The following is a 26277-nucleotide window of genomic DNA, read 5'->3' on the forward strand; positions in this document are numbered from 1 at the left end:
CGCCAACAATTTCCTATTTTAATCTGTTAAAGCTTTAAGTCCACATGATAAAAAAATTGTGTGTAGGTAACAGAACTTCAGCTTTGAACATTTCTGACATCAACATCCCCTACATCAAACACTCTTAGCTTAGTATCCATAGATACCTATGGAGCCAATGGGTGAGTTTGGAAAATAATAAATCTCCTTAAGTTTTAGTGTATGCAAAATTGTGTGTATGTACATCTGACTTTTTCTGGGAAGAGGGTCCACACCTTAATATTCTGAAAACGGAACTATCATCTCACATAAATCAAGAAAACCAAGTCACATTTGTTAGCAAATATTACTTTTAATCTAAAAAATGGTTATGGACATGCATGTACTATTTCAATTAGCTATCATACAGTCTAATCATAGGTGAAGAGTGAATAAAGACCTTCCATTATCAATATAGATATACACATCTACGCTTTATATAACAAGACGCTGTTAGGAACACTGAGTGTGTGTACGGTTTTAAAATTCAAAAGCCTGTAATCCAAATAGAATTCATTTTGATTATTAAATAATTTACTAAAAGGACCATCATAAATGTAATCTTTAAAAAGACAAAAATATATGTAGGAGAACTAAAACAGATTTTATTCAACTTTTTAGGATGAGGAAAACAAATGATATAAAATAAGTCATAAGAAATGCTCTCATACTACGATTTCAAACTACTTTCAATGTTTTACAAAATGGTCACACAGCAAATACGAAAAGCTTCAACATACTCATAACTTTTGCTGCAATAAATGCAATATTAACAAACATACAAATTTCTTCTGTACCAATCTTAAAAGTAGAATTAATTACTAATTTTTAGTGTTATCCATACATATTTTTATTCATATGCTTTTAATGAGATCATTGCCAATACACACATTATTTTCCTTAACTTTATTTTTACATTAAGCCAGGATCTGTCATGCAGTCATCAAAAACCTTCCAGTAAATTACACAGGTTTGTAGTCCAATTTAGACTCTAGCTTCTTAGAATCAGCCACTTTTCTGACTGCTTTCATGAAGTCTTCCTGTACTACAAAATCATGATCAGCACGAATTGCAAACATACCTGTGGAGAACAGAACAACATGACTGCTATATATAACATGTAAATAATTTATTGTAAGAAAACTAAGAGGGAGTGGGCGAAATCGGTGAAGGTAGTCAAAAGGCACAAACTTCTAAGGATAAAATAAATCCTGAGGATGCGATATACAGCATGGTGACTATACTTAATAATACTGTAGTCTATATTTGAAATTGCTGAGAGTAGATCTTAAAAGTTCTCATCAAAGAAAAAAATACCTTGTTTACTATATGTGGTGATAGATATTAACTAGATTTATTGTAGTGATCATTTACAATATATCAAATAATTATGTTGTACATCTGAAACTAATATTATTTGACAATTGTTATCTCAATAAAAAACAATAAAAAAAATTTTTTTTAGGAAAATTAAGTAATTTAATTCTGTGGAGTAAATGTGAAGGAGCCTAGATTTATTTTGGAAGTAAACACTACCTCATTATGGGGCTTGAACTCATGACCCCAAGATCGAGTCACACACTCCATTGACTGAGCCAGCCAGTTGCCCGTAGATTTACTACTTCTGAGCCAATAGTTCTAATTTATTAAAAACAACCATCATTGTTCAATTAATTTGCTTAGCTATATTGAGTATTATTTTCCAAACCAAAAGCGAGACAACAATGAGAAAACTATCTGGATATTTAAAATCTAACTCACACAGTCCCTGTATCTAATGACATTCCGAAAAAGCAAAATAAAGCCCTACTATCAATAAAACATACACATCTTAAGCAGTGGTTTCTTAACTCTACAGACAACAATTGCCTGGAAGGAGGGAACACGTGTATAATGTGGGAAAACACAAAACACCTTCAGTAATTTTGATAGCCTTTCCTTCTTAATAATCAAAAGCTTAAAGAATAGTAATTAAAGTCAACACTGGGCTTATCAAAAATGAGTGACAATAATCACATAATTAAAATTTACCTTTTTTATGAACAAATTGATATTTTATATGAATTTCACACTCAAGGATCACAATTCAACTTTTTCAAGTTAATGATAAGTTACTTGTCAAATACGACTTGACATGGATATGGGTCCAAGATTTTGAGACAATCCCAATTTCATGATAAGCTAAAGCTGGTAAGTTATCACTATGTACTAATATTTTCATTGAAGATCTGCTTACACTTTCATTTATGTAAAATGAGTGCAATACAAGATTTCAAGGGTTATTTTCTATCTTCCAAGATTTCTACCTACCTAGTCTTGGAAATAGCCATTGTATGTTGTACTCAGAAATCAGGTGAATGGAAATTTCTAGTTTTTAATATTGAAGTTTTTTAAAACCTATTTTGGAGGTGCCTGGGTGGCTCAGTTGGCTAAGTGTCCGACTCTTGATTTTGGCTCAGGTTATGATCTCACGGTTCATGGGATTGACCCCTGCATTGGGCTTGGGCTCTGTGCTGACAGTGCGAAGGCTGTTTGGGATTCTCTCTCTCCCTCCCTTCCCCTCTCTCTGCCCTCCCCAGCTCTCTCTGTGTCTCTCAAAATAAATAAATAAACTTTAAAATGAAATAAAATAAAAATAAAATATAAATAAAAATAAACAAAACAAAATAAAATAAAGTAATAAAATAAAACCTGTTTTGAAGGCTACTTATTTTTCCAAACTTTGTGCATATGACTGTTTCCAAACCATTATTTAGTGAATGGCTGAGCCTGAGTTACATTCCAATCCAAAAAGGCTAATCTCAGGATGTGAGTGGAAAAGACAACTATAACTGAATCAAGTTTATTTTACATTGCAGAAAGATGTTAACAAAAAAGGCTTAAAGTCTGATAAAGAATTTTAGTGTCTCCAAATATGAACACCCCAGGCCATTTAAAAAGCTAAGATTGTAATCTATACCAAAGTTATAGCTCTTTACTGGAAACAGCTAAAATCATTTTTGTTTTGTTTTGTTTTAAGTAAGCTCTACGCCCAACATGGGGCTTGAACTTACCACCCTGAAGTCAACAATCACATGTTCTACCAACTCAGTCAGCCAGGCACCCCAGCCTAAAATGTTTTTACAATATGTGAAGTATACAAATTTCTAGTTGTAAGATAAGTAAGTACTAAGGATGTAATGTACAACATAAGGACTATAGCTAACATTGCTATATGATGTATAAGAAAGTTAAGAGAGTAAATCCCAGGAGTTCTTATCACAGGAGAAAATATTTTTCCTTTTTTCTAACTGAATCTATATGAGAAGATAAATGTTAGCTGAACTTATTGTGGAAATCATTGCATAATATACGTAAACCAAACCATCATGCTGTACAACCTAAACTTATGCAGTGATATACGTCAATTATTTGTTGACAAAACTGAAAAAAAAAAAGCAAAAAACAAATATAATTTGATGGTATGAACCTTTAGGATTATGACATTGCTTTTGTTTAGATTCCAATTTCATCAAAGCAATATTCTAATAATTTGGTCCAGTGTAGATTTTGGAAAGACACTGTCATAAATTATTCTAAGTAGTTCAAGCTACATCCAAGTTTACCACTTAATGTGTTTTGTTTATTAGGAGGTCTTTGTGAGCATGATTTACTCTGATCTGTACTGAGTTTCTAAACCTGCAGATTTCTGATCCAGGTACTGAGTCACCATATACCCATTAAGATACTGCTATGGAGAAGCCATATCTGAGCAGCCTCTTTAAACTGTTAAATTTATAAGAAATGCTAAAGGTGATATGAAAACAAGAGGAAATGACATATTGTAATACTTAAAAAAAAAAACAAAAAACAAAAAACTGTTCACCCGCAACCTAGGAAAGTCAGTAACTATAAAAACTAGGGTAAAAATTAATTTTTTTTAATTTTAAGATTCTGTGTGGAGGACAAAGACTAAAGGGCTCTATGTATGGTTTTAATGCCACCTGGTACCAGAAATAAAATTTTTTTTTTTTTAATTTTTTTTTTTCAACGTTTATTTATTTTTGGGACAGAGAGAGACAGAGCATGAACAGGGGAGGGGCAGAGAGAGAGGGAGACACAGAATCAGAAACAGGCTCCAGGCTCTGAGCCATCAGCCCAGAGCCCGACGCGGGGCTCGAACTCACGGACCGCGAGATCGTGACCTGGCTGAAGTCGGACGCCAACCGACTGCGCCACCCAGGCGCCCCAGAAATAAAATTTTTAAAAACAGGATCACACAATCCATAGAGAAATCTGTATTAAAAAAACTATAACATTTTACACAAGTTGCATGATCACAAAATTCATAAATCAATCTTACAACGCTTATTGCTAAGACTAGTATCGGAAAACAAGTTATCCACTTTGCAGCAAATACTTCTGGTGCTAGCACAGTCTAATTTCAGCCACAGTACAGTCTCAGACTTACTTCAGGGGGCCAGTATGCTATCACATGCAAGTCTTTCCACATTCTGGTCTAAGGCATCTAGAAGTATAAAGGAGTTAACATCCCCAAGGGTAAATTATCATCCAGTGGGGGATGACAGCTGGTAAATAAATGCTCCAGTCTCCCATAGATCAGCCATTCTGTATGTTTGTGTGAGATGTCATCAAATCAAATCCCACCTGTCTATAGCAGCTACGTCAATGATGCACCCTTACAATAGCTTTCCCTCTTTCCATTGCACTTTCCTGTTCTCTCCTGCTTCCTGGAATCAGTTCCCCCTCCCTCACCCCCTGCAAAAAAACAAGTACCTAAATCCTCGCAAAGCCCAGGCTCTTCTTTTGGACAAATCCAAACACATTCTTAGCAAATTAAATAAATCAACATCAATAATAAAAACTGTACTTTAAACACATACCTGCTTCAGTACAAACATTTCTCAGGTCCGCTCCATTAAAGCCATCTGAAAGCTTCACAATTGCTTCATAATCTGTTTAGGAAAAAATGCTGGAAATTAGTTTTAAAAAAATTTAGCCTTTTTCTTGATTTATGCCTATATAGAAAATTTAACTACAGACCTTGCTTTGAATTTGACCAGCTAGGCATCATCTCTGTTGACATTCCTCCAAAATATTTAGCAAGTCCTCCACAATATTAACTACCAAAACTTATACTTCTATGAAGTAAACCAGCACCAAGCAGAAATAAACATGCTTTTGACATTTTAAAACCAAGAAATAGCATCAAGATCTGAAAGCATCTTAACCTGTTTCTATGCAATGAAACAATTATGCACATGTGAACTTAAGATATCTGTCAAGCCAGGAATCTTATAAAAACTGCAACCAGGGCACCTGGGTGGCTCAGTCAGTTAAGTGTCTGACTCTGACCCAGATCATGATCTCATGGTTCGTGAGTCAGAGCCCCACACTGGGCTCTGTGCTGACAGCTCTGAACTTGGAGCTTGCTTTGGATTCTGTGTCTCCCTCTCTCTCTGCCCCTCCCCTGCTTGCTCTATCTCTCTCTCTTTCTCAAAAAATAAATAATAAAAATTAACATAAAATTAAAAAAAAACTATAACCAAATCTTTAATTTGAATAAACCTAAGATATCAAAATCAACTGTAACCACAATGGAATTTAGTCACATTAATATAAAATATACCAGAAACAAATATCAGAAATAATTTTCACATTTTTATCATATTTAAAAAACATTTTTTAATGTTTATTTATTTTTGAGAGAGAGAGAGAGAGAGAGAGAGAGAGAGAGAGACAGAGCACAAGTAGGGGAGGGGCAGAGAGAGAAGGAGACACAGAATCCGAAGCAGGCTCCAGGCTCTCAGCTGTCAGCACAGAGCCTGACGTGAGGCTTGAACCCATAAACCACGAGATCATGACCTGAGCTGAAATCAGATGCCTAACCAAGTGAGCCACCCAGGCGCCCCTCATATATTTTTATATAACCATTTTAAATGGCTAGCTTTTCTGGTGTCTGTGCAAGCTCCAAGTGGTAAGGTATCAGATCTATGGTAATAGTAATGGTTAAGTGATCTTCTTAACCACATGACAGACTTGAAATCAAGAGCTGTTGGTTTGGAACAGCAGTTGTGGACTTGATATAGAATAAGGACAGAAATAAGAGACAGCATGAGCTACTACAATGTAATTCTGATGAGACACCCTTTGCCAGGCAATCTAGAGTAGGTCAGTCTCTTTTTGAGATTAGATAGATACTCAGTAATTAATTTTCCCTCAGGTTCAAGTTCATATAACCTTCCTGAGAGCAGGGATTCCCAAGGTTAGCATAGTATCTGGCACCTAGCAAGAGCTCAGTATTGAAGAAACCTATAAATTGGCATCCCTAGTTAAGCTCAGTCTTTCTAGCTCAAAACTGTATTTACTTAAGCAATGAGAAAGTTGGTGAGAAGCAATAATCAACTATTTGTAACTATTTCTGGACCATTAACTTCTAAGGGTCTATAAAGCTGCCTGGTTTATATAGATTATACTAGAATCCCCTAGTCCAGGGGTCAGCAAATTTTCTGTAATGGGCCAGAAAGTAAATATTTTAGGCTTTGCAGGCCATATGGTCTCTGTCAAAACTATGCATTTCTGCTAACGCAGTGGAAAACCAGTCATAGACAATATATAAACAATTGGGAGTGGTTGTGTTACAATAAAACTTTATTTACAAAAAGAGGCATCAGATAGAATTTGGCCCACATCAATGGTTTGCTGACCTCCATCCTAGAGTCCACTCTCTCACTATTGTAGCTAACTACTTTTTAACTTTTTCTCTGTCCTCAAATGTCTAGCAATACTTCCCCATCTTCACTCTGAACTTGCTTCCTATTTCACTGAGAAAATAAATGCATTCAGAAGAAAAATTTTATAAGTTTCTGCCATATTTCAGATACTGCCATCATCAGTATCTATTTATTCTGCCTTCCCTCCTATGCTCACAAATGACAAGTCTATGCTCACAGACAAGGCCAACCTCTCTTCAAGGAAAGTGCATTATCAATTTCTCTCTCTCTCTCCTAGATTATTTGCATTAAGCACTAAAAAAGTGTTGTAAATTCTTCCATCTTAAATAAACTCTCCCAAATTTTCATTCACCTCCATTTCCACTACAGCTACATTTTTTCTCTTCTCTCTTTGCTGCAGAATTCCTTGAAACAAATGTCTAAAAACAATGCCTCTCTGTACAATCTCCTTGAAACTCATTTGAGGTAGGCTCTCTCTCTCACCACTCCAAACAAATTGCTTTGATAAGGTCACCAATTACCTCCACATAGTAAATCCAAAGATCCATTCTCAGAACTCTTTTTATCTGACTCACTGTCAGCATTTAACAGGGAATTACTCCCTCCTTGTATCAATTTCTTCATTTATCTTTCAAGACATCACCAGCTCCTGGTTTAACTTCCCTCTATGACTATACCTTCTCAGTCTCCTTTGATGGTCTTCATCTCAGTTTCTTAAAATTGGAATTAGCTCAGTTTTTTTTTTTTTTTTTTTAATGTTTCTTTATTTTTGAGAGAGAGAGAGAGAGCATGAGCAGGGGAGGGGCAGAGAGAAGGGGATAGAGGATCCAAAGCAGGCTCTGTGCAGACAGCAGCCAACCTGATGTGGTGCTTGAACTCACAAACCGTGAGATCATGACCTGAGCAAAAGCCAAACACTCAACCAACTGAGCCACCCAGGCACCCCTCAGCTCAGTTTTTGAACATCTTCTCTATCTACATTTACTTCCTTAGAAATCTCATCTAATCTCAAGACTTCAAAAAAAATTTTATGCTGTTATTATCCACAATTATATCTCCAGAATAGACCATCCCAATAAACTATCCATGCATATAGAATTACCAAGCAACGTCTTTATTTCGATCTCTAATTGGTATCTCAGATTTAATATATTCAGAATCAAATTCTTTATTCTCCCTTTAAAACCTAATCTTTCTAGTCTCCCCCATTTTAAATGATGACAACTCCATCTTTCCAGTTGCATGAGTCAAAAACCTAAGTCTTCCTGCTGCTTCTTGTTACCTTACACCCCATAACTGATTCATTAGCAAGCCCTGTCACTTCTATTTTCAAAATATGTCCAGAATCTCATTATTGTAAGACTTTGCTACCACCTGAGACACCACCATCTTGTGCCTGGATTATCCAAATATCCTAACTTATCCTCGTTTCTGTCTTTGCCCTTCTGTGTGCAACCAGAATGATCTTATTTAACATAAGTCAATTATAAAATATTTACAGATGATATGATATAATGCCTGAGACTTGCTTTTTAAAAATCCAGAAGGAAGGTAAGAAGAGGTGGAAGAGATCACAGATGAAACAAGATTTGCCAAGAGTTATTAATTATTAAAGCTGGGTGGGTGATGAGTACCCAGGGTTACAAGTTCATTATACTCTTATCTCCACTTCTATGTATTTCTAATTTTCTACATTACAAAGTTAAAATAACAAACGTTAAGATCATAGCATTCCTCTGCTCACAATCTTCCAATGACAAAAATAAAATAAAAGCCAAAGTTCCTACACAATGGCCTCAATAAGGCTCTACGCAATTTGATTCCCATTATTTCTATGATTTCACTTGCTACTACTATCCTGATTACACTGCCACAGACACCCTGGCCTCTTTGCTACTCCTGGAATGTTCCAGTCATATACCTGCCTCAAGTTCTTCCTCTTGCTGTTCCCTCTGCTTGATTTTCCCTTAAATATCTATACCTAGTTCCTTCACCTTTTTAGGTCATTGGTTGAAAATCACTTTCTTAGTTAGGCTTTCCTCTGCTTCCTCCTCTCCACCTCCATTTAAAAAGGTATATAGGGGCCCCTGGGTGGCTCAGTCAGTTAAGCATCTGATTTCAGCTCAGGTTATGATCTCATAGTTTGTGGGTTCGACACCCGCATGGGGCTCTGTGCTGATAGCTCAGAGCCTGGAGCCTGCTTCAAATTCTGTGTCTCCCCATCTCTCTGCCCTCCTCTGCTCACATTCTGTGTCTCTCTCTCAATAATAAATTTTTTAAAAAGTTAAAAATAAATAAATAAATGTATATAATCATGGGCGCATGGGTAGCTCAGTTGGTTAAGTGTCCGATTTTAGCTCGGGTCATGATCTCATAGTTCATGGGTTCAAGCCCCATATCAGGCTGTCTGCTGTCAGTGCAGAGCCCGCTTCGGACCCTGTACCCGCCCCCTACCCCCACTCTGCCCCTTTCCCACTTGCACTCTCTCAAAAATAAATATACATTATGGGGTACCTGGGTGGCTCAGTCAGTTAAGTGCTCGACTTCAGTTCAGGTCACCATTTCACAGCTTGTGACTTTGAGCCCTGCATCAGGCTCTGTGCTGACAGCTCAGAGCCTGAAGCCTGCTTCAGATTCTTTCTCCCTCTCTCACTGCCCCTCCCCTGCTCACGCTGCTCTCGGTCTCTCTCTCTCTCTCTCTCAAATAAATAAACATTAAAAATAAATAAACATACATTTTAAAAAATGTAAATATTCATTCTAGCTCCTCACATTACCTATTTCCCTTTTCTTGCTTTATATTTATCCATAGCACATATCACCATCTAATATACCAAATATTTTACTGACTTTGTCTTTCCTGACAAGAATGTCTACATGGCAGGAATTTGTCATGTTTTGTTCACTGTTACATCCCCAGCACTTAGAATAATTCCTAGCATAAAGTTGATGCTCAACAAATATTAGCTGTTTTTAAGGCATTTGCTGAATTTAAGACCAGATTTGGTAGATTATCAGCAATATCCAATAGCAGTTTGCTTCATTTACCAAATGTAAATATACATAAAATAGGTTATTTCCTTACCTATTTCACCATGCTTTGTAATGGGACCTGCATGGATTTTCAATATATCTAATCTTGCTTGCTCATTTGGTAAATCAATATCTGAAAATAAAAAATTAAAATAAATTCTTTTGCAGTCAGGTTTTTTAAAGTAGGGAATGAGAAAGAGATATGGAAAAAGAAATGGGCATAGACAAAGAGAACAGACAGCAGGTAAAGAACTTTAACTCACGTATTTTTCTATCTAATCTTCCTGGACGAAGCAAAGCAGGATCCAGTGTATCCGGTCTGTTTGTAGCCATGATCATTTTAACTCTATGTAGAGTATCAAATCCATCCATTTGATTCAGTAACTAATATATTTATAAACAAAAATCATTGACAGACTTTTATAAAACATCCCAACCATTAAAAACTAAACCATACACAACTTTTATGTGTCTAATACCATAAAATATATTGTCTACAGATAGTATGCAATCTTCAGAATGACCATTTGATGGAGTATCTTTTCTTTCTCTTATAAAAGCATGTTTTCTAGCCTCATAGTTCCAAGACAGACTATTTAATTATGTACCTTGTTATAGCTATCAAAAAGGTTTAATAAATCTGAAGGCTTCCATCTAGTCAAGAATTAAAAAACTAAACTATGTGGATCTGATTTCCAATATTCAAATTGTTTTCATAGTTCCTTTTAAAAATAAACACTATTAATAAAATCTAATGTATGTCTTAAGTTAGCCAAACATAAATTTACATTCAGATAAGCAGATACAATGACATTTCTATAAGTCTGATAATAAATCTATTAAATAGCTTTTAAATAATTCTACTATATATAGAAATACTGAGACACTAAACATACTTCAATTCCTAAAAGGTTTTTTGAATAAATATTGAAACGCCTAACTGCATTCAACAAACTCTTTAAAATACAGTTAGCATGGGGGCACCTGGGTGGCTCAGTCGGTTAAACATCCGGCTTTGGCTCAGGTCATGATCTCATAGCTCATGAGTTCAAGCCCTGTGTTGGGCTCTGTGGTGAAAACTAAGAGCCTGGAGCCTGCTTCGGATTCTGTCTCCCTCTCTCTATCCCTCCTCCACTCACATTCTGTCCCTCTCTCTCTCAAAAATAAACATACATTTAAAAAAAATTTTTTTAAATAATAAAATACAGCTAGCATGAGGCGTCTGGGTGGCTCAATTGGTTAAGCATCCGACTTCGGCTCAGGTCATGATCTCGTGGTTTGTGGGTTTGAGCCCCACATTGGGATCTGTGCTGATAGCTCAGAGGCTGGAGCTTGCTTTGAATTCTGTGTCTCCCTCTCTCTGCCCTTCTGCTCATGTTCTGTCTGTCTCAAAAATGAATAAACATTAAGAAAAAATTTTTTAAATATAGCTAGCTTAACAATGTCTATTTCTTTTCCAAAATATCTGTTAGCTAACAACACATCAGTTACCTGAATAAGACTAGCATCTGTGTTGTCTTAAAATACCTCAATTTAAGGTTTCTAAGAGAATCTATTACTCACTTGAAAATACTGTATATATTCTAAGCAGATCATTATAATTTACAAAAAGCAATTTTCAAATACTCCTACTGAGGTAGAATTTGGCACTGTATTACCTATGCTACCTAGCTTGTCTTTGTAGAAGTTGAAAAATGTGTTTGGGATCTTGCCATCGCTTTCACAGAATTTGGAGTGGGGAAAGGCTATATGTACGTTCTAATACTCCATCATCCATCTTCTTCAATTATCAAAACTATTTTAGTTTCTTCTTATTCTCAGCAATAAAGAGAGGAAAGTATTAGTGATTTTTAGAGCAGCCTCATTCATAACTCATTTATTGCCACCAGTTTTAATATGTCCATTACTCATAAGACATCTTAACAAAACTAGCACAAGATCGTGTTCACAGAATGTGAATTATCAGAAGAACAATATACAATTTAAGTATCTGAATGGTTGGGGCACCTGGGTGGCTCAGCTGGTTAAGCGTCCGACTTCATGATCTCAGTTCATGAGTTCAAGCCCCACATTGGGCTCTGTGCTGACAGCTTAGAGCCTGGAGCCTGCTTCGAATTCTGTGTCTCCCTCTCTCTCTGCCCCTCCCTGGCTCGCACTCTGTCCTCTCTCTCAAAAGTAAATAAACATTAAAAAAAAATTTAAACATCTAAATGGTTGGTCTGTTCAAAATACATGGAATTACATAGCTGTACATCAAATGGAATTTTGTAGATACCCCTATTATTTTCTGGTGGATACTTTCTTACTAGAGATTGTGGTAGAGAAATGTGTTTATTCCAGATCAAATTTTCAAATTTCATACTTAAGTGTGTTCTTCATTTAAACAATTGTACATATTTTGCCCTTCCAATACCCATGTCTTCATATATACATACAGGCTTCTTTTTAAACCTTTACCAAGTATTACCTCCATTAAAGTTCTCTGAATCTCTCTGTCAGCTGAAGTACCCTCAGAAAACCGACGACCACCTAAAATAATGATACGAAAAATCATGCATTACTCTCTTCCTCTACAATCATCATTTAACAAAAGAATGATAATGTCTGGAGTTAAAAACATGAAGATTAAGAATTAAATAGTAAAAATCATACTGACAAAGTTAGAATTGATGTTGGTATGACATGTCTCATTTTGTCAATGTCAAAATTAAACTTCTTTAAGAATTCTTTTTAGGAGTGCCTGGGTGGCTCAGTTGGTTAAGCATCCGACTTCGGCTCAGGTCATCATCTCATACATAGTTCGTGAGTTCAAGCCCCGCATTGGGCTCTGTGCTGACAGCTTAGAGCCTGGAGCCTGCTTCAAATTCTGTCTCCCTCTCTCTCTGCTCCTCCCCCACTCATGCTCTCTCTCTCTCTCTCTCCTTCAAAAATAAATAAAAACATTAAAAAAAATTTTAAAAAAAAGAATTTAAAGTAAGAGTCAATTCATTTTGCTACTTCATACAAATTACAATTAGAGGTAAAGCTGGTTGGGGCAGGAAGAGGAGTTCCTTTAGATTTTTTAAAAATTTTTCAACACTTTCAAGAAAAGTTTAAAATAAATTTTAAAAAGTGTTATTCTTACCAATAGCATCTATTTCATCCATAAAAATGATGCATGGTTGATGATCCCTGGCATAATTAAACATTTCTCTGATCAAACGAGCACTTTCACCAATGTACTTGTCTACAATAGAACTAGATACAACCTGATTAAGGAAAAAAACATTAACGTAAACATGAAACAATTCAAATAAAATTTAATCTCAATAGCTACAAAAAGAATCTTTCCTTTACCTTTAAGAAATTGCAGTCCAGCTGGCTAGCAACAGCTCTTGCCAAAAGTGTTTTTCCTGTACCTAAAATGACAAAAGAAGTCCTAAATAGATGGAAAGCAAAACAAATTCTCAAAAGCCTTTTAAGAATGTTATCCTTCAGATAGTAAATTTTGCAAAATGAATGCTAAATCCTAAAGAGAATTTCCATTTAAAATTCTAAAGCACTTCTACTCTCAATATTAAAATTTTAAATTTTATTCAAAACATCTCTTGTAATTCTAAGCATACTGAATACCTATATTCAAAAATATCTCAACCCCTATTTACAGGCACTACAATAGAAGCCTTTTATGTTACCTGATAATCCATTAGTCTATCCTGCATAATGAATGGATCTTTTACCTATGCATATTGTAACATCAAATATTGCTTATTTGGAAACTATTGGTTCAGTGAGTTATGAAAATCTTCCACATGTTGGCATTTTTTAATATGCAATTATTTAAAAATCACGTTTGTGAATATCACCCATCTCATCTCCTAAGTATTAGCATTAGAAAGTTGTCAGATGTAAGTTTTCAAAAACTAATTTTGGTTAAAAGCTCAACTTTTTCTCACTGGTTACAGACAGTGTTAGTTGTTTTAACATAACAGGCTAACAATTCATTTTTGAAAAAATGTTTGCCAGATAAGCAATAACCAGTCTGAATAACCAATAACCAGCCTGACAATGACAGAAATGTCTGTAAATCATGTTTGAAAGACAAAATGATATTCCATGAGGGGTGCCTGGGTGGCTCAGTCAGTTAAGCGGCCAACTTGGGCTTGGGTCATGATCTTGGTACGTGAGTTCAAATTCTGCATCAAGCTCTTTGTTGTCTGTGTAAAGTCTGCTTCATATCCTCTGTCCCCCTTTATCTCTGCCCTTCCCCCGCTCTCACTCTCTCCCTCTCTCACACAAAAATAAACATTAAAAAAAAATTATATTCCAGGGGCTCCTGGGTGGCTCAGTCAGTTAAGCGTCTGACTTTGGCTCAGGTCATGATCTCATGGTTCATGAGTTTGAGCCCCACATCGGGCTCTGTGCTGACAGCTCAGAGCCTGGAGACTGCTTCAGATTCTGTGTCTCCCTCCCTCTCTCCCCCACTTCTGCTTGTTCTGTCTCTCAAAAAAAAAATGAACAATAAAAAAAAAAATATTTTAATTATATTCCATTAAAAGCAGCTAATTCAGCTGGCAACTCACATAACTGCACAAGTGCTTTTCCTAGACATAACTACTCTATCCGTTACGCAACAGAAGTGCTTTGCACAGATTTTCCATTTCATCACATAGGATACAAAACATTATTCAAAGATCAGGATTTGATAAAAATAATTTTTACTGCTTCGATAAGGATATTTTAAAGTAAAACTCCTATTTTTGTTTTGTTTCATACTACAAGTGTGAGCAGTCACTAACACAATGACTACTAGTACCACTTCATGCCACTGACTTAACTGATTCATGCTATGGCATGAGCAATTTTACCCACATTGTTTTTGCACCATCAGCGCAGAAGTAAACACTGTGAAAATGGCAACTAATGTCTTAGTATTATCAAAGTAAGGTCTGACTTTGCAGACTCCTTGAAAGTGTCTCGGGAACAGCCAGAGGTCTGTGAACCACACAGGACCAATGCACTAGAATCATAGAGCATGTTAAGATGCATATCCTATGAGGCACAAGAGGACTAAGCACACTTGAGAGAACAGCAGACACACATCTCCTATACCTTCCCCACTATGAACAGAATGGAGGTTGTAATAGCTCACTTTAAATTTTCACCTTACTTTTTTATTCCTTCATTCATTCATTTATTAGTAGGTCAGACATAATTCAACACTAACCTGGTGGTCCATATAACAAACAGCCTTTTGGAGGTATTATTCCCACACGCTGGAATAATTCTGGGTTTGTAAGAGGTAATTCTATCACCTAGAAAAGAAGTTGCATGTTTTTTAAAAAGTCAGTAAAGATTTTGATGGACTTTAAAATACTTCAAGTAAAATATCAGCATAATTAGGTGTACATATTGTAATTCATAATAGATCTAGAATTCTATGCTATGTAAAGCTATTTTTTTAAGTTTATTTATTTATTTTGAGAGAGAGAGAACATGTGCATGTGTGGGAGGGGCAGAGAGAGAGAGGTAGAGAGAATTCCAAGCAGGCTCCACACTGTCAGTGCAGAGCCTGATTTGAGACTTGATCTCACAAACTGAGATCATGATCTGAGCCAAAATCAAAAGTGAGATGCTTAATTAACTGAACCACCCAGGCACCCCATAAAGATATTTGTATTAGAGATTCTTCTTCAGGTAGATTTAAGAAAAAATTTTTATGTAAAAATCAATTTAAAAGCCTGTAGTAGTTATTTTAACAAACTACACACTTAACTAAAGAGATGGTTACACAGACATACTTTGTCAAAACACATTTGAATTGTATACTTAAAAAGTATGTGCATTTTAGGGGCACATGGGTGGCTCGGTCAGTAAGCGTCCAACTCTTGACTTTGGGTCAGGTCATGTTCTCACAGTTCGTGAGTTCGATCCAGCTGTCTGCGCACAGCCTGCTTAGGCTTCTCTCTCTGCCCCTCCCCAACTCATGTGCGTGCGTACACATGCTCTGTCTCAAAATAAATAAATAAACTTTTAAAAACATCTGCAGGGGCACATGGGTGGCTCAGTCAGTTAAACGTCCGACTTTGGTTTCAGCTCAGGTCGTGATTTCACCGTTCATGAGTTAGAGCCCTGCATCAAGCTCTGCAGCTGACAGTGCAGGGCCTGCCTGGGATTCTCTCCCTCCTTCCCTGTCCCTCTCTTGCTCACACATGCACGCTGCTGCTCTTTCTCAAAATAAACTTCACAAAAAAATACTGTGCATTTTACTGAATGTAAATCATGCCTCAATGAAAAATCGTACTACAAAAAAAATGAGGTAAGCAAAAAAGATCTATATTATTTTGCATTTGGGAATGCAACACAAAATAATTATGAAATGAAGAAATTTAGTAAGTTAGAACGGCAATTAGGGGAAAAGGCATAAAAAATTTTCATATGTTGTCATTTTGTCATAGCAGCCTTAAAGGAACCATATATTAAGGCCGCCTAGCTGGCTCAGTTGGGACAGCACATGACTCTTGATCTCAGGGTCATGAGTTCAACCTCCATGACAAGTATAGAGATTAGAAAAGTAAATAAATTAATTTTTTAAAAAAAGAACCATATAGTCTGCTCTCAATATCCTACTAAGACTGATTTAAGGAAAGAAAGCTGGAGAATAATTGAGGGCTTGATGCCCAGCTTAAACTCTTTATGGTACCAGTAACTCGAGACATAAGCTTCTACTGAATAGTTGTGTTCATGAGGTGTGACTAAGCAAAAAGTGTAAGAATCCATATTCTTAGTGTCTGCAGATGGAAAAGTACTACATGTGCATGTTTTGTGGATTACATATGTGTATGTTTTTGTATGAGAGAGACAGAGAGAGAGACATTCTTTCTGCTCCTATGGCTGATGTAGCAAATCACTGTCAAAGACAAGATTTCATAGTTCCATGAAGCACTTGCTCTTCCTGTTGCCCTTTCATTAACCACAAAGTGAGAAGAATAGACTTTTATTTAGAATTAGGCTAGTGCTTCCTCAAGTATGGTCAAAAATAATTTGGATTCAGGGAGCCTGGGTGTTTCAGTTGGTTGTGTCCGACTTCAGCTCAGGTCATGATCCCATGGTTCATGGGTTCAACTCCTGCATCGGGCTCTGTGGTAACAGCGCAGAGCCTGGAGCCTGCTTCAGATTCTCTCTCTCCCTCTCTCTGCCCCTCCCTTGCTCATGATCTGTCTCTCCCTCTGTCTCAAAAATAAACATTTTTTTAAAAATAAGGAGGAAGAAGGAGGAGGAGGAGGAAGAGGAGGAGAATAATTTGCTTTCATAGTCACCTGGAATGCTTAAATGCTAATTCTTGACTTCCACCCCCAATCTACTGCATCAATATCATGCAGAGGGCCTAGGAATCTGTATCTTTAATAAGAGTTCCAGAAAACTTAATATGTGATATCTGAAAACTACTGGCTTAAGGCTTAAATCAGATGATGCAAGCTATACCAACTATCCTCATTCATTCCTACATATTGCCATCATAAATTAGGATGAAACCAATGGGACAATGTAATTTGCTTTTAAAGAGAATTGTTAAACGCGCTTGGGTGGCTCAGTCAGTTAAGCATTTGACTTCAGCTCAGGTCATGATCTCACAGTTCGTGGGTTCAAGCCCCCATCAGGCTCTGTGCTAACAGCTCAGAGCCTGGAGCCTGCTTCAGATTCTGCATCTCCCTCTCTCTGCCCCTCTCCTATTCTCTGTCTCTCTCTCTCAAAAATAAATAAACATTAAAAAAAATTTTAAAGAGAATTGTTAAGAAGTTATCTGTGGGGCACCTCGGTGACTCAGTCAGTTAAGTGTCCGACTCTTGATGCCTCAGGTCATGATCTCGAGGTCCATGAGATCGAGCTCTGCGTCAGGCTCTGTGCTGACAGAGCAGAGCCTGCTTGGGATTCTTCTCTTTCTCTGTCCCTCCCCTCTCAAAATAAACAAACAAACAAACAAACAAAAAAGCCATCTGTGCCATGAAGCAAGGCAATCCTGATTTGATCCGAAGAGCTTAAAAGGGTTATGTCACCCTAAGGCCAATATTTTTCTTAAATGGCAGCAAACAGCTTTATCAAAATAACATGTTTAAGGTACAGGAAGCCTGGCTGGGTCAGGTTGTGGAGCATGAGACTCTTTGTCTCGGGGTTTTGAATTCAAGCCCCACATTGGGTATGGAGATTACTTTAAAAAAATTGTTTTGCATCTTAAAAAAATGTATTTAAGGTACAGGTAACAGACTTTAAGGATGGCAAGCTAATATTAGTAAGGTTATGGGAAAAACTGTATTACACACGTTATCTATATATGCTCTGATCCCAGCAACCTAGGATAATCAAAACCACAGATAGCATGGGCATTGGATTTATATCAATTATTAGCTTTTTTTTTTTTTTTTGGTCACAAAAAGAGCAGAGTTTTTGCAACACCAAATTATCTCCAAATCAACAATACCTATAATTTTTTTTAATACCTATAATTTTCAGAGCTAGAAATTCAGCGCTATTTTTCTCTCAGCAAGAATATTAAATGTATAATATTCAGTAACCACTATTTGGACAAAGTAATCTTTCATTTTCTTTCTCCCTTTGGGTATCATAAGACCAGTACTATTTATTAATAAGTTCAGAGAACAAAGCGTCCACTACCAACCTCTCTCAGTTCCCGAATCTGTTCTGATAGTCCTCCAATCTCAGAATAAGAAACATTCCCAGGGTCCTCATGAGACATGTTGTAGACCAGTGGATCCACCTCTCTTGGCAAATATCTAAAATGATAAGGTGTGTATTTTTCTTTTACAAGATGTATTTTCTCTCAGCCTACAGAGTATAAATTACTTGCTTATGTAAGCATCTATAGATGATCTTATAAAAATGTGTTTACATTAATTAGAAATTAGTAAAAGGGAAAAAGTGGCAAAATATTCAGTGATCTCAAGAAGCATATAGTATGCATAAAAACTTCTCTCTGTGAAAGGAAAAGGTAGAATAAGAAACCTACCTCATGATAGTTAGTGTAGTCATATCCAAAGCAACTCTTGTTCCTGGCTTCAGCTTACTTTTGTCAAGCTAATTTTATAAAACAAAAAGTGTTACATAAACACTTAAAAGGGGAAATACTACTCTAAAAAGAAAAAGCACAATATTTAGAAGCCACATAATCACTTTCAGTCTTCAGAGAGAACACTAAGATTAGATTATAAACACCATGCCAACAGAAGGGCTTGTAAAAGTAATAATTCAAAGTCACTTCCTTTAAAAAAATAATGCCCTTTATGCAACCTCAGCGTGAAATGTGAAATCACTAATATACAAAGTTTGTGGTGGAAAATGCCTTGCTTTTAAAGAAAAAAATGGATATTTTTATTTTACTTCCAAAGGCTATTTTCATAGTTTATTTTGATTCAGGCACTATAATATAGTGACTTTGGCAATTTGTACCAAAGCACTTATACAGAAATCTATAGGTACATTTGTACCAAAGCACTTATATAGAAATCTGTAGGTGAATATTTTGGGGTAAGGAAAGGGAAGCACTTTAAAGGTGTGCCCTTTATTTTTTTCTTTTAAAATCTATTTTATTTTTTATTAAATAAATTTGTCATATAACACTATATAAGTTTAAGGTATATGGTGTTACTCTGATATATTTATATATGGTAATATGCCCTTTAGATTTATCTTAAAAACTACAGCTTTGGGGAAGAACATGTTACTTGACTATAGGAGAAATATACTCATTTTGTACTCCTTTCGAGGTTTTTATTAAAATGCTAAAAACAAAAACAAAAAACCCCAGAACCATCATTCATGCTTTTGCCACATGCCAGATACCATGCTAAATAAATTATATATTAGGCTGAATCATACTAAACAACTTACTGGCATACTTAGGCAGGGTAACTTATTTGGCTAGAATTAGATAGAGACTATCCAACAGATGCACCTCACACTCAGGGTGTTACCTTTCCAAAATTAAGTTACCTTTTGATAGTTCAAAAAACAACTTGCCAATACAATTTCAGAATACAAATTACTACTTTTCACAGGATTTTGCAAAGAACTCTAAGTTCAGGATTTAGTGCCAATTAAAATGAAGTGGAGATAGGCAAAAATACTAGTTTTAATATAATGGATTGAACTTTAAAAAGTTGCTAGTGGGGCGCCTGGTTGGCTCAGTGGGTGGAGCATGCAACTCTTGCTCTCAGGGTTGTAAGTTGGAGCCCCACCTTGGGGGTGGAGATTACTTAAAAATAAAATCTTAAAAAAAAAAAAAAAGTTGCTAATAAGTGAGGTACTTAAAAAAAAGAGCCGAACAAAAATCAATGTAAATCTATTTCAACATTTATATCTACAGAGAATACAGACTCAGACTTTTCTAAGATTTTCCAGTTTTCAAATACTCTTGCCCTCATACAACCATGAAATATCTTAGAAATACCAACTTTTGGAATCCAGAAGGCCCTGTAAGGGACATAAAATCTTTTGTCAGACTAGACATTTAATATTTTGATTTGGAAAATGTCTTCCCATTTATATGCTAGGCACAATGCTAGAATAAGATTTAGTCCCTGTGTTATATTCTTCTCTACAGTCATGTTGTATCAATGTTTTCAAACATGAACCTGATATGACAAATACTCAGAAAAAGTTCTTTCAATGAATTTATAAGAATGTTTTAAGGATCCTTCCTGAAGAATAAGATAGCACATAAATTGGCCTCAGAGGCTACTAAATTATTTAAAGCCATTTGTTGGCATTTTTGAATGCCAACATGTATTCTAAAAATGAAATTGGCAGTTATTTCCATTTGCCTATTCTAATCTAAATGAAAGCATACCAAATCACCAAATCAACTCAGGCTACAGCAAAGTCTTTGAGTAACATTTCCGAATGTTTAAATATAAGACATAAGTAATTGATAAGGTCTAAGTCTCTTCAAAAAAGACATTAAAATAAAATGACCTGAGATATTTTCCAGTTCCAAAATTCTTAGATTTCTAAATATGTAGAGTTGACTGACACAATGTGATAAGTGTAGAAAGTAGAGAATACCAGGAGTCAATGCCCATAGTTTGAGATCAAGTTTTGTTAGTTATATCTGGACAAATCACCTTTAGGAGTTACAGGCGTAATGCCTGACCTGCTTACCTCAAGAATTAAATAACATATTTACAAAAGCACTTTTATCAATTGTAAAGCACTATACAAATGTAAAATGTTACCTGTCGACGACAACCCACAACATATCGTGGTCCATTTGTGGCTTTAACAATGACTAGAGGAAGAGAATGAAAGGACAAATTGAAAAATAGAAAGTAAAAAATAAATACATCCACATTGATGGCAGGTTGAGTTTTATTCCTGTGCTCCAAGAAGGTAATAGTTGAAAGAAAATTTAAGTCTATGCAAGAATATCATCTCCCTTCATTACTGTCATTAAAATAATAAGCATTTCAAAAGTTCATGGTGGGAGAAAGGAGAGTCCACTCTTTTTTCTTTACTAATTAACAGTCCAATCCACTTACATTTTTCTTCAGTTAGTTGCTTAAGTACTTCACCTACAATCTGAGAAAGAAAAAAAAGCATTACTTTTTGCCAGTAACAAAAAAACAAATTACCATCACTCCCTACACCCCAAACTCCATTACCTACCTGCCCAACACTTTGTAGGGCCTTCAGATCATTTTCAGACTTTTCATACTGCTTGGTAAGTTCTTTTAATTGTTCCCTTACTGAAATAATATAATTTGAACATTTTTAATTAAACAATAATCTTAGTGAGTTTAAGTCACTAAGTATTACTTTATTTATTTAAGTTTGTTTCAGTCTATTACACCTTACATATAATTTATATCCACTATCTGAAATCACAAAAGAAATAATTCCATTTGCAGAGGACATTTTTAAAAATGAAATCTTACAGTTTTTTAATTTTTATTCATTTTTGAGAGACAGAGAGTGTGAGCGGGCGGGGGGGTGGGGGGGGTGGGGGGGGTAGGGGCAGAGACAGAGGGAGAAACAGAATCCAAAGCAGGCTCCAGGCTCTGAGCTGTCAGCACAGAGGCCAACGCGGGGCTCGAACTCACGAGCTAGGAGATCATGACCTGAGACAAAGTTGGAGGCTTAACCTACTGAGCCAACCAGGCTCCCCGAAATGTTACAGTTTAAAAGCACCATATTTTTATTTTCTTGATTGGCAATACTTATTCAAGCACATTCGTAACATTGTTACATTGTTAACAGATATTGACACCGACACTTTTGGATTTGCGACTACAAATCCAAATGATAAAAGAGACCCTTCCTCATCTCTTCAGCCACCTACACGGATTAATACTCTATGGCTTTCCACCCTAAATAAGGTCAACAGGTGCAGTGACCCACAGAATTATATGGTTATGGTCTTTCTTCATTTAATCAAACTATCTGGCTTTTCAGTGAAAGTGCACTACGAAAATACGCAAGCGCCCTTTTAGTTCAGGAGGCAAGGGAAACTTGTGTACCTGATGGAGTACAACTCAAAATACGAGGAAAGACGAGGAGGGTTATTATGTCCCACCGATGGGCTCCGCTCCGGCTTTCCACCCCAATAACAAGCCATCACCTCGAGTCTCACTTCTTGCTTGAGCTTCCATGACTCAAGCCTCCGTTCTGGGTCCCAGGACTCATCTACACCCCCCTTCTTGCACCCCAACCTGGCAAACATCCCTGGCCCACTTCTTTCCCACTCCTTCTCTAGTCTTCTTCCACTTCCATCTCAGAAATAGGGATGTTCTCTCTGTCACCTGGACCAGAGTGGGCCATTTCTACTGTTCAAGAGGCTGTACTTCCCAACCTCAGGGCCGGATGACAAAGCGCCTTGTCCCTGGACCGAGGCCTTCCTACCCCCGGAACTCGGTTGCCGGGCTCGGCCAAGGGCCTCTGCTTTGTGAGAGACAGATGCAGGTCCAGGCATAGGATTTTATGAAAAGAAAGATGCACTCACACTCCTTGAGACGGCCGTCGATCTCCTTGTGCTCCAGCAGCTTCTTGCGGTAGTCCTGAAGCGCCTTATCTCTAGGGTCCGCCATGATGAGAAGCCGTCGCTCATAGGGGATGCCGGGAATGGCCATGGCCGCCCGGGCGGGGGAAGGGGCGGGGCGAGGGCGGAAAGCCTCCGGGAGGGGGCGTATTCGTGGGCGACCACGCCCCTTCCGGTTGGCCCCGCCTCTCTACTCCACATCTCCCACTTCTGCGTCTCGGTTCACCTAGGGCGCCGGCGTGCGCTGAAGGAGGCCTCCAGCGACACCGTCCCCTGCAGGTCGAGCTGGGTAAAGCAGGAAGGTGTTGTCTGTTAGTCCCTTGAGAGGCCTCGATATGGTGAGACCACTGCTCTCCTGGAACCACCAAAGACTTTGTAATGCACTGAGATGGCAGTGAAGTAGGCAGTGCAATCTCTGTATCAGGATAGACTATCAGGATAACACAGATAGCCTATTGGTGGTAACACGGTTCCTCCAGGAACAGAAGGAGTAGGCTATTTTATTCATTCATTCGGTGAATGAGGTACTAAGGATAAGATCTGAAAAAATAATTTCAGAGTGTAATAAATACTATGATGGAAATAAAACATGGCGATGTTATACAGTAAGGTGAGGAGAACTAATTTAGAAGAACATCTGAGATAAGGAGCCAGCCATGCAACAAACTGGAGAAGAAACTTTCAGAGAGAGGAAACAGCAAGTGCAAAGATCTTCAGGTAAAAAAAGAGCTTGGCTCATTTCTAGGAACAGAAAGCAGGCCAATGAGACCGGAAGAGGGTGGGCTATAGAGAAACGGAGCACAAAATGAAGACGCTGAAGTAGGCTGAGTCAGGAGCTTTTAAAGTCTGACAGAACTCAGATTTCTGTGCTTTCGGGCAAATTACTTAATCTTTAAAAATCTCTGTAAAATGAGCGTAATAACTGTACCTGTCTCGTAGGGATATCATGAGTATTAAATAAGATGTGTGTCTATTAACACAATGTCTGGCACACAGTAAGCACTCAATAGTGTTTTAAATAGTGATTTTAAATTATTTACTTTAAGGGTAGTAATAACCTCAATTTTTGCAGAACAGGTCCCCATTGCTGCACCTCTTCTAGCATTGTTCCTGGGGAGAATTTATTGTTATATTCAATAGACTCAGTCAGAGTCCCCAGATATATGCCATTTGATCTCATCTAATACAGTGGTCCTGGATATTTGAGTTTAAATAGGTATGTTCTACATATACATATAAAGTGCAAATTTGTGCAAATTAAATTACCAAAGGCACGTAAAAGATGTCTTCAAATTTCTTAGGAAAAAATCTTATGGGTATTGTATGAATATTATATTCTGTTTTTCTAAATATAATTGTAAATTGCAGTAGATAATAAACAAGGAAGACAGGGGCGCCTGGGTGGCGCAGTCGGTTAAGCGTCCGACTTCAGCCAGGTCACGATCTCGCGGTCCGTGGGTTCGAGCCCCGCGTCAGGCTCTGGGCTGATGGCTCAGAGCCTGGAGCCTGTTTCCGATTCTGTGTCTCCCTCTCTCTCTGCCCCTCCCCCGTTCATGCTCTGTCTCTCTCTGTCCCAAAAATAAATAAAAAACGTTGAAAAAAAATTAAAAAAAAAAATAAACAAGGAAGACGGATTGAGCACGGGTAGTCCCTTCTCCTGCTCAGCTAGCTGCAAGTGTTCTGGTCAAACTAACCCGTGGATACCAAAAGATATCACCTCTGACAAGAAATAAAGAAGAGAGGATAAGACAGGAAAAAAAAGACAGCTCAGTTTGTTTCAATCCAATAAATATTTATGAGCACATAACATACCAATATTTTAAACTCCCTGACCCTTCTTCTTTTTCTGTCACCCATCTGGCGAAAGTCCAACTTCAGATGAACCTCCTATCTATTTTCCACATGGCTGTTCAGAACAGCCCTGTTTCTTTTTTATATGCACCCGTAAGACCATATCCCTCTTCATCAGAAAATGTACCTCAACTTGTAATTTTACATTCATAAGCATGCTTAAATGTTTAGTGTCTTTTCCACCTAGTAGATTATAAGCTCTAGAAAAACAAGGACTGTGACTATTTCTTGCTTATTATTGTATACCCAGAAGATGATTATATATATAAATTATTGAATGAATGGGTGTGTGAATATATCAGATATTATAATAGGAGCAGATACAAAAAGACTAAGAAGAGTCATCAGTACTCTAGGACCTTAAAATATCATACAGTAGAGGGACGTCTGGGGGTTCAGTCGGTTAAGCTTCTGACTTCAGCTCAAGTCATGGTCTCATGATTTGAGAGTTTGAGCCCCTCATCAGGCTCTGTGCTGATAGCTTGGAGCCTGGAGCCTACCTCAGATTCTGTATCTCCCTCTCTCTCTGCCCTCCCCTGCTTGCACTCTCTCTCTCTCAAAAATAAATATTAGGGGCGCCTGGGTGGCGCAGTCGGTTAAGCGTCCGACTTCAGCCAGGTCACGATCTGGCGCTCTGTGAGTTCGAGCCCCGCGTCAGGCTCTGGGATGATGGCTCAGAGCCTGGAGCCTGTTTCCGATTCTATGTCTCCCTCTCTCTCTGCCCCTCCCCCGTTCATGCTCTGTCTCTCTCTGTCCCCCCCCAAAAAAAAAATTAAAAAAATTTTAATATAAAAAATAAAAATAAAAATACCATACAGTAGAGAAAAAGAGTTTTTAGAAAACTAGGCATATCTTAGTTTTTTTTTGGGGGGGTCACTTAAAATGATGTCATAACAAACAGTGATGAGATAGATTTAGATCTTCAAAAAAATTTTACAGATAATCTCCTAATCTACTTACCTATGATGTGTCATTGATGGGTGCTGCGGTTTTAAAATACATGCACAAATTCTTTAATATTGCCCACTTCAAGAAGTAGAGCCTAATTCCCCTTCCCTGGATCTAGCAACTTGCTCTAGAAGAGTCGAATGAAGTGGAAGTGACGTTATACAACTACTGAGACTAGGTCATAAAAGGTATTGGGGCTTCCTCCTTACTCTCCCTTGGATTACTCCCTCTGGGGGAAGCCAGCTGTCATGCCATGAGGACATATCAACAGATCTATGGAAAGGCCCACATGCCAAGGAAGAGCCAGCAAGAAACTAAGGCTTCCTGCCAGCAGCAATATGAGAGAAGCTTCTTGGAAGCAGAGCCTCCAGCCCTAGGGAAGCCTTCAGATAACTGAAGCCCTAGTCTTGATTGCAGCATAGTGAGAGACTGAGTCACACAACCCAGTTCAACTACTCCTGAATTGCACAAAAGTCCACAAAAACTGTGAGGCGATAAATATCCATTTGTTTTAAGCTATTAAGTTTTGTGGTAATCTGTTACACAGTGACAGATAACTAATAGGACAGGAACTGATTATTCTAGAGAGAAATTGGGAAACAGTACCAGATAGGCAAGTAGCAACTACTTTTGCTTGCAAATCAGCCACAACACTTGAGTTTTTGG

General features: G+C 37.3%; 1 protein-coding gene across 2 annotated transcripts; it reads right to left on the reverse strand.

The window, feature by feature from the left end:
- Nucleotides 1-311: 311 nt before the first annotated feature.
- Nucleotides 312-22924, reverse strand: PSMC6 (proteasome 26S subunit, ATPase 6). 2 transcript variants are annotated; one of them, XM_025920051.2, is made up of 14 exons: nt 22777-22924; nt 21444-21523; nt 21317-21356; nt 21014-21066; nt 18790-18857; nt 18442-18556; nt 14992-15079; nt 13122-13183; nt 12910-13033; nt 12253-12314; nt 10049-10169; nt 9838-9918; nt 4902-4973; nt 312-1099 (listed from the first exon to the last, which is right to left on the reverse strand). In XM_025920051.2, exons 1-14 carry the CDS (start codon nt 22901-22903, stop codon nt 981-983), a joined length of 1212 nt encoding a protein of 403 aa, XP_025775836.1. In that variant the 5' UTR covers nt 22904-22924; the 3' UTR covers nt 312-980. The 2 variants fall into 2 exon arrangements, with proteins under 2 accessions (XP_025775836.1, XP_025775837.1); XM_025920052.2 differs by lacking the exon at nt 21444-21523 and having other exon boundaries at nt 22777-22911.
- Between the last annotated feature and the right edge of the window lie 3353 nt (nt 22925-26277).

The sequence above is a fragment of the Puma concolor genome, chromosome B3, assembly GCF_028749965.1.
Source record: "Puma concolor isolate L17-30 chromosome B3, mPumCon1.1.hap2, whole genome shotgun sequence".
NCBI classification, from domain to species: domain Eukaryota; kingdom Metazoa; phylum Chordata; class Mammalia; order Carnivora; family Felidae; genus Puma; species Puma concolor.